The sequence below is a fragment of the Cucumis melo genome, chromosome 4, assembly GCF_025177605.1.
Source record: "Cucumis melo cultivar AY chromosome 4, USDA_Cmelo_AY_1.0, whole genome shotgun sequence".
In the NCBI taxonomy this organism is placed as follows: Eukaryota; Viridiplantae; Streptophyta; class Magnoliopsida; order Cucurbitales; family Cucurbitaceae; genus Cucumis; species Cucumis melo.
The window spans coordinates 16416127-16429125 of record NC_066860.1 but is presented as its reverse complement, the minus strand read 5'-3'; the positions used below and the strand labels follow the sequence as shown (position 1 = coordinate 16429125).

Sequence of the window (12999 nt, the reverse complement as noted above, 5' to 3'; positions counted from 1 at the left end):
ATCACATGTGTCAAAGGATATATTTATTTGGTTTGTTCTTTAATGGAGCATTAACTTTTGCCTTCCAATTCTATATATACATTGTTTTGTAGTTGGCATCCATGGTATATGGTTTTCCCATTTCATAATCATTTTCATGCCTTTCATGTCATCATGTCATCACATTCGATGCCCGCGTTACATTCTACTTGTTCACTTTTCCATTTACTATGTTCATGTCATGCTTCTCATATCCCCACATTTGATGGCATTGCATATGTGACATCATTTTTTTTATATGTATGAAGTTCAATTTCAATCTATTGAATGAACTTCCTTCCGCTGAGGCACAAAAAAAAAAAAAAAAAAACATTTGAAGACTGTTCACATTTTATTTTTTGTTTCCACGTAACTGTTAACAGTTTATTCATTTTTCATGCATACGCGTTGTTAGGTCCATAGTCAAAGGTATGCATTCACATCCTTGTACATTTTTTTCCTTTTCATACATAGGCGTCAAGAGTATAGGGTCCTGACATATGTTTCTTCGTTCTCTTTTGCAATGCGCCAGAGTATGTAGAGCGAAATCTCAGGGTATTAGGGTTTCTACATATTCACGCATAAGTTTTTGTGTTTTAATACAGGTGTAAAAAACAAACATTTTATGGTAACACCTTTTTATTTGGAATTTCACATGAAGTTTGATAAAATTTATATTATATTTGCAACAACTGTTTTAAGCATATTCAACCCTGATGCATGTTTCCCATTCTTTCCGTAATGCATTTCCACAGCATGTTTTTAATAGTAAACGCATCAATTACGTCGTACCATTACACATTTGATAATTAAAGGACCACATTCCCAAAATTAAATTTGGGTTATTTCAACTATTGGTCAAATATCTAATTTTCGAATTTATTTTGTTAAAAAAAATAAATAACCTTTACAATTTTGCTATTACATATCATTGCCAAAATATTTTTCAATAGTTGAATTTTGTTAAATTTTTAATATTAAAAACATATTGATATGTTTTTAATATTTCATAATCAAGCTACCAAATTTGAAAAACATAGTAATTGCATAACCCGAATGCTAAAGAAAGAAATAAACATTCACACCACACAAGTAGAAGAAAAAAAACCACATTCATTAGCCATAGGTCATAAAATTCAACATTGTCAACGCATATACAAATATATATAACTACACCATCTAAGCTCTCAAACACATTTTTTTAGTAAATTCATTTACCATCTCCTTCACCCTTAGCAGATTCCCTCTTATAGTATTTCAAAATGGATCCAATCGAACTTGCCACTATTTTAATTGTTTTCACAATGGCCCAACGCCAGTTGCTACTAACTTTGGAGGCGTTGTTGAATGACCACGAAAGGCTATCACAAATACCATGTGACACTAGGAATAAGATTAGACACCTAGCGTACTTCTGCAAGATACACATGTCTGATCTTGTATGTCAGCAAAAGTATGCAAATGGATAGACGATGCTTCACAATTTTGTGACATCTACTTCGAACAACGATTGGCTTAGAATCGACGAGAATCGTCGACGTTAAGGAGATGGTTGCTATCTTCCTTCATGTGTTGGTGCATGATGTGAAGAATCATGAGATTTAACCAGAGTTTGTATGGTCCAGTGAGACAGTATCGCGACATTTCAACCTTGTCTTGATGGTTGTGCTTCATCTGCATGAAAAGTTAATAGCAAAGCCACAACCTGTGACGAGCACAAGCACAGATGCGAGGTGGCAATGTTTCAAGGTTAGGGATTGTTCCTTTCGATATTTTTAATACGCAACGAACTTTTCCCACATCTTATTCATCGTTTCTTATTCACTGTAGAATTTCCTTGGGGTCTTAGACAACACATACATCAAAGTGAACATGCTCGCAAGTGATCGACCAAGGTATTGAACCCGAATTGTGGTGGCGATAAACATCCTCGACATATGTAACACGAAAGGGAACTTTGTTTTTGTCTTAGCCGGCTGGGAAGGATCAACAGCGGATTCTCGTATCCTGCGAGATAGAATTTCACGACCTAACAGTCTGAAGGTTCCAAAGGTTAAAAGCATATGTTTCCCTTAAACCACATTTAACTTCCTTTTACATAGCCGCCATTAGAGTATAACAAAATAAAAAATCATATTAGGGTATTACTACTTGGGCGATGCGGGATACCTAAATGCAGAGGAATTTATAGCGTCATATAGCGAACAACGATATCATCTACAAGAGTGGTGTGGTACCGAAAACGCTCTAACAACATCGAAAGAGTTCTTCAACATGAAACATTCTTTTGCACTTAATGTTATTGAACGAGCGTACGGGCTGTTGAAGGACCACTGGGCAGTACTATGCAAAAAGTTATACTACCTCATTCAAGCTTAATGTCGCACGATTATGGTTTATTGTCTACTCCATGATTTAATAAATCTTGAGATGACGAATGCTGACATATTGGACGACAAAGATAAGGGTGACTCGACATACACAACTACTAGCGATGATAACATCAACTACATTGAGGCCTCAAACAAATGGACTCAATGGAGAGATGCCCTTGCGGAATTGATGTTCAACGAATGGCAGTTGCCTAATGATTAGTATCATTTTAGTTGTAGTAGAACCACGTTCTTAAGACGGTTGTATTATGCAGATTGGGATTCACTTATTTTGTAGTTTGTTGATGTGTAATGATGATTTTTTCTTTTACAATCTCATTGATATTTAATTAATATATTACCTCGTTGAGTATTGCTTGTCTACATATGTTACTTACAATAGTTTTTTTTAATCCATTGGTTAGTCAATATGGCTAATTCATCTAGGAACACTAAGCATCTATGGACGAAGGCAGAGGAGACATGCCTCGTCGACTTGATCATCATGGGAGGTTGGCAGTCAAACAATGGGACTTTTCTATCGGGTTATTTGTCATAGTTGGTGAGAATGTTGGGAGAGAGAATGCCAGGATACAGATTGACATCCACCACTGTGATCGAAAGCATAATCAAATTACTAAAATGAACATTTCAGGCCATTGCAAAAATGAGGGGACCGACGTGCAGTGACTTCGGATGGAACGATGAGAAGAAGTGCTTGATTACGGAGGACATGTTTGACAATTGAGTCTGGGTAAGATGCAAACTTAACTGTATGATTACATCATTATAATCAAATTCTAATCATATTTGTTTTATTATGTACAGACACATGCTGCAGCAAAAGGACTTCTCAACAAGCCTTTCCCGCATTAAAACAAGTTGTCATACATCTTTGGGAAAGACTAGGCGATAGGGGCCCGTGCAGAGACGTTCACTGATATCGGGTCGAATGTGCTAGGACCTAACGATGGTGTGCAACCAGAAGATGGCAGGGATATGGAGTTCTTCAATATGTGCAACCCCATAATGAACATGTAGCCTGAAGACATGATGGCCAAATGATCTGGTAGGTCCAACGATTGTAGGTCAGGTTCCAATAGTTAAAGGAGGAAGCATGGCATGCAAACATTCGAGACTTTTGACCTCATTCGTGAAGCCATGGACTATGCGAATGACCAACTCAAAGCCTTTGTTGAATGGCTAGATAGAGCTAGCCAAAAGGAAAAAGCTTTGCGACGGGACGTCATTACACAGTTGCAGTCTATTTCGGGTGCGAGGACTTCACGAAATGTATGATGGTAGTGATAGAGAAGATGTCACTCATGAAAACCTTTTTAGACATGCCCGATGAGTTGAAGCTTACAACTATAGGGTCATTCTGTGCGATAACCCGTAATTGTCTATTTGCTTTCGTTGTATGACCCATTTTTGGTTTTGATGTCCTTGGATTCTTTTTTCCTACTTTGCATTATCATCATCTACGATGTAATTGACGTTCAATATTTAATTGCATTCTTTAAAAAACATTTGGTCCCTTTCTCCCATTTCGTTTTAATGTTATTACGTCGGTTTCATCGTTTTTTCAAATCGATTGTTAACGATGCAATTTCCCGATATTGCACGTACAACATCAATAATTTTGTTGGCACGAAAATGTTGAGTACTCGATGTTCAAAATTGACGTTTTATAATAGCTAATAGAACATGATTTGCAATAGAAATTCCAAATTTCGGTAAATAAAATACAAATAAAAAATAATACATTGAAAAAAATATTTTATACGAATTAAAAAAAATGGAACTTTTTTTTGGGTCATAATCCTTCCCCTAAACAAGGATTATCATAATTTTCCCATGTCTTCCCACAAACAAGGATTATCATAATCCCTCATATTCCTTCCCATATAATCCTTCCCCCAAACAAGGATTATAATAAGCCCCTCATAATCTTCCAACTTATTCCTTCCCCCAAACAAGGATTATCATAATTTTTTCCTTTTCACGATCCCCATTTTCTTTATTCCTTTCCCTCCTTATTCTTTCCCTTCCTCCAAACGCCCCCTTAGTAGTTGGGTTTTTGTTGGTTTTTAGTTTGAAAATTACACTTGGTAGTTTAAACTTATTTTTTTTGAGTTAAAGTGCCACTTAGACCATTTTTTGGGACTTTGGGGTTGATTTTGAGTTAGGAAAGTACACTTTAACTCAAAAAAAAAAAAAAAGTTAAAAAGAAACTCAAATGTGACATCAAACTAAAAACAATACAAAAAGCACTTAAATACTTTTTAACTCGTTTTTTTTTAGTTAAAGTATTACTTAAACACATTTTAACTTTTTAGGTCAGTTTGACAATTTAGCTAATACGTTGTCATAATTTGCTACAAGGTTAATTTTTTGTCCATTCTATTTGAAGATGATAAGGATTGGATAAACTAAAAAATAGATTTTCAAGTTTAGGGTTTAGGGTTTATATTGAGGGAGTTGCTCAATTTATGGAAGTGGCTAAGTGTCGTCATGTAAATGATGTGGGGAAAACTAGGTGTCCATGTAAGTATCATCAAAATTCAATGACACAAACATTGGATGGAGTATAGCGGCATTTATTTACATATGAAATATCTTCTTTATATAATAAATGGGTTTATCATGGAGAAGCAACAAACTTAGCTCGATTTGAACAGGTTGCTACTTCATTAGAAAGTGGTAGATTAAGTGGAAAGTCTTAATGTTGGCACGAGGATGATGGTATTTTAGATCTTTTAACTGATTTGTAAGGATCAATGATAGTGAGGGAAGAAAAATTTGATGACAGAGATGGTTTTGATGATGAATTTCCAAAAGATGTAGATGAAATGGGTACTAGTAACATTTTTAGGAGTTGATGAATGAAGCACATAACCCTTTGTATCCTAGATGTACCAAATTTTACTTCTTAATTTTTTTTAGTGAAGTTAATGCATATAGGTTGAATAATTGGAACAGCAAATCGTTCGATATGCTACTAGAATTGTTGAAAGATGCATTTCCAATCGATATATTTATACCTAAATCATTTTATGAAGCTAAGAGAAAAGTATGTGACTTAGGGTAAATATATGATTCCATCCACGCTTACAAATATGACTGTGTATTATTTTGAAAAGAATTTGCTAATTGTCAAAGTTGTCCAGTATGCAGTGAATCTCGATATAAAACAACTGATAGTGGAAAAGAAAAAAGATTCCAAATAAGGTTCTGCGTCACTTTCCATTAATATATTCCAAGGTTGAAACGATTATTTTTATCAAAACATATCGCTTTTGAGATGAGATAACATAAGGATAAACGTGTTGACACAGAGGATGTTTTAAGACATCAAGATGGAAGCACTTTGATAGAGAATTTTCTTAATTTGCTTTAGAGCCAAGAAATGTTCATTTAGGCTTAGCTTCAAACGATTTTAATCAATTTCGAAATATGAGTATTGCCTATAGCATGTGACCAGTGGGCTTATACTGTACAATTTGCCCCATTGGAAGTGCGTGAAAGAATCCAATTTTTTCATGTCTTTGCTTGTACCTGGACCCAAATCTCCTAAGAAAGAGATTGATATATATTTGCAACCCTTAATTGATGAGTTGAAAGAGTTGTGGAATAATGGTGTGCGGACCTTTGACTATACATATGAGGAGTACTTTCAATTACATGCATATTTGTTGTAATTATTTTTTGTACTATTATATGACATTTTTTTTTGTAATTTTAATTGCATTATTTTTATAGAAAAGAAAAAAGGTTGTGATATTGATGAGGTAGAGGTATTTCATCAAACACATTTTCGTGAAAAATGATCCATCAATGATAAGGCTAAAGATGCATACACAAGTTTGTTTTATCAAGTTTGTTTTATCATGACTAAGTAAATTTATATGTTATTCAATATATTTAATCTAACTAGACCTTTCATACAGTTGGAAATGCAACGAATCATTGCAGAGTCAACTGAAGATGGTATTCAAACAATCTCTAGTGCGAAGGCATGTGAAATTTTATTAGGGAGTCGCTCAATGCAAACTGTCAACCCAAAAAAGTAGTGAATCGTTAGGTAGTAATGTGTCATTTACACGTGAGAAAGAGAAGGATGAGATGACATACCTAAAAGAAGCTAATGAAAAGTTAACAAAAGTGGGCTGACTTAAAAAAGTTGAATCTAGGAGAGGAAGATGATGCACCTTCAAACATTTAGGTATTTTCTTAAACTAAAATTTTAAAAAAATTATATTGTTAAAGCATTTTTCAATATTATCTGTGACTATTCTGTAGTTACAGTAGTCAATCATGCATACATTTCACATTTATTTTTTTGTACTTGAGTTGAAATATTTTATGGCTATCCTGTCGTGGCATTTCACATTTAGTTTGACTTTTTAGCACAGTTAGGTATTTGAAACTTGTTTTGTGGGGGACTTTTTATAGGGGACTTTTTAGGTTGACTTTGGATTTGAAAACTACACTTAGGCTATTTGCATCTTCTTTTAACATTTGATACTTGATTCATTTGAAACAAGTAGTCAAGATTTAGCATGTCCTTATTCAATGTGATGTACCTTTTTCAGGTTTATGTGGTTTGAAGGAGTGAAGATTTTTTTTTTAGACTTTCTGACTAAGTTAACTATTTTTTTTGTATTTAATATTTTTTTTGTTCATTTTGCTATGCCAAAATGAAATTTAATATAGCTCACCTTGACTCACTAAAGAATTATGGTTTGTCATATTTTCACAAAATATTAATAGTTGAAAATTCATTTTTAAATTTTTTGTTATAGTATTCGATTTATTTTGTTATAGCCAAAAAAATTCACTCTATATTTGAAAATTAATCTAGAAGCATACATTATTAATGATAAATGTGAAAAAAAATTAAAATCGTTTTTACCACGTTTTTTTGTGTGGCTAGAAATATGTTGTTGGCAGTTAGAAAGCCCTAGTGACATTTTGTGCATGGACAAAAAAGAAACAAATATTATCTATCGATGCATCATTTGTGGCCAACAAGTTAATTTCTATCTAAAAAATGTATTTGACACATGTATACGTATACTTCTGTCAACAAATCTAGCGTGGGAAGAAATTTTCTTTTTGCTGACAAAAATCTTTTCGTTGGCAGAAACAATTTTTGTCCACGAAACACACATGACCAGAAAGTCTATTTTTGTCGACGTGATGATGATCGTGGGTAAAGAGACATTTTTGCTGACGAGATGATTATCGTAGGTAAAAAGACCTTTCTGCCGACGTTTTTTCGTGGGCAGAAATGTCTTTTCTGCCGATGATTTTAATTTACGTGGGCACATCTGCCTACGCAACGTCAACAATGTAGACAAATGAAAAGATGACAGAGTTTTAACCACGAAATGTGCCCACACAAAAAAAAAATCGTCGGCAAAAATTTTGCCCACGTTTTTCTGCGTCGGCAAAAATGCAAATTCTTGTAGTAAATATCTACCCTTCAAAAACCTTTCCAAAAAGGCTATTTTAGACTTCATACAAATTCTAACATTGTTTTGCCAACATTGCTTGATTGAACAATGAGAACTCCTTGAATCCCATACTCCCATCTCTTTTTTCTTCTACTCATCTTCTCCCAGCTTGTCTAATGAGTCTTCCTAGCACTAGAGCTACCTCGCCAAAAATTGAACACAACATCCTTCGAGGTCTTTACAAAGCAAGATAAGCAACATGAAACAACTGATTGTGTAGGTGGTGTACATAGCCTGTGCAACTACTTTTATAAGAATCCCTTACCCAACTGCAGAGAAAAGATTACTATTCCATCCATGCATTACCTTCCAAACTTTCTTTTCCGACCTTCCAAAAAACTTTCATGTTTGTTTTTAATATTTGATATTTTTTTAATATAATAAGAAAGATGGAAGAAAAATGCAAAAATGATATCATTTAAAAAACAAGGGGAAAGAAAGAAAGAAAGTATTTCCCATTTCAACATACTTTCAAAGAAGAAGGCAATTTGGGCAATTTTCCCACACCACCCAAGCTTAAAAGTTTATTTATTTATTATTATTAATTTGAAGCAACAAAAAATATATAACCAAACAAAAATACTTAACAACACCGTCCAACGTTACTTTTACCAAAATTATATATTTTAAATAAAAACCAACACGTTGCAAAATACTAATGAGCACGTGGACAGATAACTGCGGCCGCCACTATGTTCACTCAACTTCAAAAGTTCTTTCTTTTTCCTTTTCTTTTCTTTTGAAAAAAAATAAAAATAAATCTGATATTTTCTTATTGATAGAGTGTTTTCCTTCATTACATTGCGCTTTTAAGCTTCTCTTCATCGCCTCTTTTCTTCTTCCCCTGTGGCTCATCTCATTCCAAGCCCCACCCAGCAATACCCACTTCTCAATTTCTTCTATTTTTACCCATTTTAACTCTTCAATTTCTTGTTTCTTCGGTATATGCATTTAATCATGGCTTCCCTTAGGTGGTTTTCTTGGATTTTGATCGCACATTTGTTTGTTTCATCATTTGTGCACTCAGATTCTTCCTCCCACTCAAATAACCCCCAAGAAATTCCTAAAAGGTTCCTCCAATTTGCTAAGGAGTCTGAGCTGTTTGATTGGATGGTGGGCATCCGTAGGAAAATTCACGAGAACCCAGAACTTGGTTTTGAGGAATTCGAAACCAGTAAGTTGATTAGAACGGAATTAGATAAATTGGGCATTTCTTATAAATACCCAGTTGCCAGTACTGGAGTTATCGGATTTGTTGGTTCTGGTCAGCCCCCTTTTGTGGCTATTCGAGCAGATATGGATGCTCTTCCTATGCAGGTTTGAATCGATTGGTTGACTTATATACTCTTTTCTGGTGATTCAAGTTCATAATTCGGTGTAGAGTTAAATTTGCCTGCCTGATGTTTGATTATATGCCAAAACATCGATGATCGTACTCTTGGTGTCTTCGTGTTCTTTTGATGTTTTGATAGTGAATTGAATAGCAATTTGCTCCAGACATGATTGAATTTCTTACTGATTGAAATTCGGTTCTTACAGGAACTGGTGGAGTGGGAGCATAAGAGTAAGGTTCCCGGGAAGATGCACGCTTGTGGTCACGATGCTCATGTTGCGATGGTCTTGGGTGCTGCAAAGATCCTTCAAAAGCATAGTGAGGAGTTGAAAGTAAGTAAGCATCTCGTGGATCATTTCCTGTTCAAATGTGTTAGTTGCAGACAAAGTCCCCATGTGGGTTAGGGAGAGATCCATAGAATGTGTGAGGACAATTTTCTGTGTATGAGGCATTACAAGTGAAACCGGAAGCAAATTTAAAAGGTTTAGGCTTAAATTGGACAATATCATACCATCCTTGAGATATGTGAAGGTTTGTTGTCCTAAACAAAAGGAATGAATACTTCATCTCCTGGTTTATATTGAGCGATTGGCAATCTCTAAATTTCTTGGATCTTGTAGATCATTAAAAAGAGTATTTGTAACAACATCATGTGCTCAGTTTTGGCATCCAGATTTTCATGTGCTAGAGTTAAGTTAGTGGACTGTGATTATTTTGGTTGGATGATAATTTGATTCTATGGAGTTTTTCTCGTGACACTGCCTCATCTATGGAGATCATGAATTAATTTGAATCTTCCACAGTTACCTTGCTTCGTCATCACTTGTTTGTATGATCCACAGTCGAAAATTTGAGTGACTAAAAGTTCTTCAAAATGTTATCGTATTATTTAGATGTGCACACTATTGTAGAAAGAAATTTTGAAAATTATTTGCTGCATCTTGAAGTTTGTCCTATATAGTGAATCACACTGGATTTGCTGATCGGTTGCATTGAATCAAATTGGATAAACTTCTTGTCTTACTTTCTTTTTATTTCCTTGCTCTACTTAAGCTTATCAATACCCTGAAGCAAAGATTATATTGTGCATTTGGAGCCAACTACTTCTGCAATGCGTATAAATGTTTAAGCAATCTTCCTCTTCACTCTGGTGGGGCGACAGGAAAAAAATTGGATGTTCCTTGAACTTGTACACCTTTACAATACTCTAATCAATAGCTAATTTTGTTGCCTGTTTGCTTTGATTCTATTCGTGCAACAGGGGACAGTTGTACTAGTTTTCCAACCAGCTGAAGAAGGAGGTGGAGGTGCTATGAAAATAATAGAAGCTGGAGTGTTGGATAATGTCAATGCTATCTTTGGGTTGCATATTGTTCATAATATACCTCTCGGTAAAGTTGCTGGACGCTCAGGACCCATGTTAGCTGGAAGTGGCTTTTTTGAAGCAGTAATCAGCGGAAAAGGAGGCCATGCTGCCATTCCTCAGCATTCTATAGACCCAATCTTGGCTGCATCTAACGTTATTGTGAGCTTACAACATCTTGTTTCAAGGGAAGCTGATCCACTAGATTCACAGGTAAACCATTTTTCCTGTTTTGTTTTCATCCATAAACATGTTTTTGGATTGTTAAACAGTTCATGAGAACCTTACTAACAGCCTCTACAAAATCTATAGAAAGAAAAAATAACCAAAACTTGTAAGCATTCTCTTAACATGTTTGTGGGGGGGGGGGGGGGGGGGGGGGGGGGGGGGGGTTGAAGAGGTGAGAACCGTGAATCCAGGATATCACCAACTGTGTAGTTGGAGGACATAAGGAAAAAAGAGATTGAGAAGAGGAATGTTCATGAATGATGCTGTACGAAAGAGCTATTAGATTGAGGTCTTATTCCAATTTCCAAGTAACAAGAACGTCGTTACCCTTGTCTGAAGAGTTATGGCGACCTCTCCATGTTCCCTTATCCGTTATAACAGTAACATGTATATGGTGTTAATGTATTTATTTGTTGGGCTGTTGTTGCATTACCCTTGTGCTGAGTCTTCTGCTTCTAAATATATTGGCGAGGAAGGTTGCATATCAATGATAGCTTGTTTTGGTTTGCAAATAAGAAACCCTTTTCACACTGTGAGATGTCCAGGTAGTAACGGTGGCCAAGTTCCAAGGAGGTGGTGCATTTAATGTAATTCCAGATTCTGTTACAATAGGAGGCACTTTCCGAGCTTTCTTGAAGGATAGCATGGTTCAACTCAAGCAACGGATTAAAGAGGTATAGTAATTTGAGTTGCAAAATGAACAATCTCATAAAGTTCTTCAGCATGTTCTTTTCCTTAAGAAAACCATCAAGCATCCGACATGATTTTTTTTTAGTATTACTGTTAAAATAATGTCCTTTGAGTTAGTTGAAAAGTAATATTTGAGACTGTCGATGTTACCATCCTAATATGTTAATCTTTGACACGTGGTGGTCTCATTTGCTCTTTTTATAGGTTATCACTGGACAAGCTATCGTGCATAGGTGCAATGCGACTGTCGACTTTTTGGAAAATGATAAACCCATTTTCCCTCCAACTGTGAATGATATAGAGTTGCATGAACACTTCCAAAATGTTGCAGGAGATATGCTTGGCATTGACAAGGTCAAGGAAATGCAACCAGTTATGGGATCTGAAGATTTTTCATTTTACCAAGAGATGATCCCAGGGTACTTCTTCTTTCTTGGAATGGAGAATGAAACATCTGGTCACCTCGATTCCGTACATTCCCCTTACTTTCGTATCAACGAAGACGCTCTCCCTTATGGTGCAGCTCTTCATGCATCATTGGCTACAAGGTATCTTCTTGAACTCCAGACAAAAGTTAATTCGCCAGAAGAAAAACGTCACGATGAATTATAAGTTGCCTATCGACCTGCTCGATCATATGTTTGGATCAGGTTGAAGGGGTATAACACATAATCAAAATCTCATTGAGTTGCTACTTAATGTCAATCCCTTACCACAACATCTGTATTCTGTTCTTTCCATTTAAGCTTCGTCTTATTTTACCTACAAGAAATCAATCAGCCCAAATGTTCCAAGAAAGTGAAGCATTTGCACGTTCCTTTTCTTGTGATAGATTTCTCTTACAAATAACCATGATCATGGGCACAAGAAGTCTTGTATTACTCCAATTCCTGGAGCTAGATATTCAGTATGTAAATGAGATACTGTGAAGATTCACGTTTAAAAGATTTCTTCTGACTAACAAATTATCTTAATGTATTGTTTTTGAATGATTGGCGTCGATCTTGGTAAAGAATAATGATGTAAAATGGGCGAAGTGAGTTTGCCTTTCCAATTGAAGGTTTGATCTTCTCATTGTAAAACAAAATGTAAAATGAATAATAGCTGATGGGACACCGACCGTAATTTTCCCTCTTTTAATTTTATTAAATCAAAAGCTGAGAATAATAGCTTTCCACTCATTCTTCTATATTGCAGGCCCATATTAAAACCTAGTACCAAAATCAAATTCTTACCTAACCACTAGCAAATATTATAATATTCCTTTTGATGGTGAATACATTGATCAAACCGTCTCTAGAACTATTAAGCTTGTTTTGTTTGCACCTCAGACATGATATATACACATACACAATCAAAATAAGAGAACAGACACTACTTTTGATCACTTGCAAAAAATTGAACCCTCAACTTCATCCAAATTTTATGTTAAAATTGTACAAGCTTGGAGATTCAATTTTTATCATTCGTAAATAG

The 12999-nt window shown here is 35.1% G+C and overlaps 1 protein-coding gene and 1 long non-coding RNA gene across 2 annotated transcripts; both read left to right on the top strand.

The window, feature by feature from the left end:
* Nucleotides 1-756: 756 nt before the first annotated feature.
* Nucleotides 757-3937, top strand: LOC103490000 (uncharacterized). The gene is made up of 4 exons (XR_007820129.1): nucleotides 757-1767; nucleotides 1849-2070; nucleotides 2816-3144; nucleotides 3219-3937. It is a non-coding gene; the product is annotated as an uncharacterized LOC103490000 (long non-coding RNA).
* A 4679-nt stretch (nucleotides 3938-8616) lies between these two features.
* On the top strand, nucleotides 8617-12512 carry LOC103489999 (IAA-amino acid hydrolase ILR1-like 4). The gene is made up of 5 exons (XM_008449361.3): nucleotides 8617-9226; nucleotides 9449-9574; nucleotides 10504-10818; nucleotides 11379-11507; nucleotides 11728-12512. The coding sequence occupies exons 1-5, from the start codon at nucleotides 8855-8857 to the stop codon at nucleotides 12133-12135; spliced, it is 1350 nt and encodes a 449-aa protein (XP_008447583.2). The 5' UTR covers nucleotides 8617-8854; the 3' UTR covers nucleotides 12136-12512.
* The last annotated feature ends 487 nt before the right edge of the window (nucleotides 12513-12999 follow it).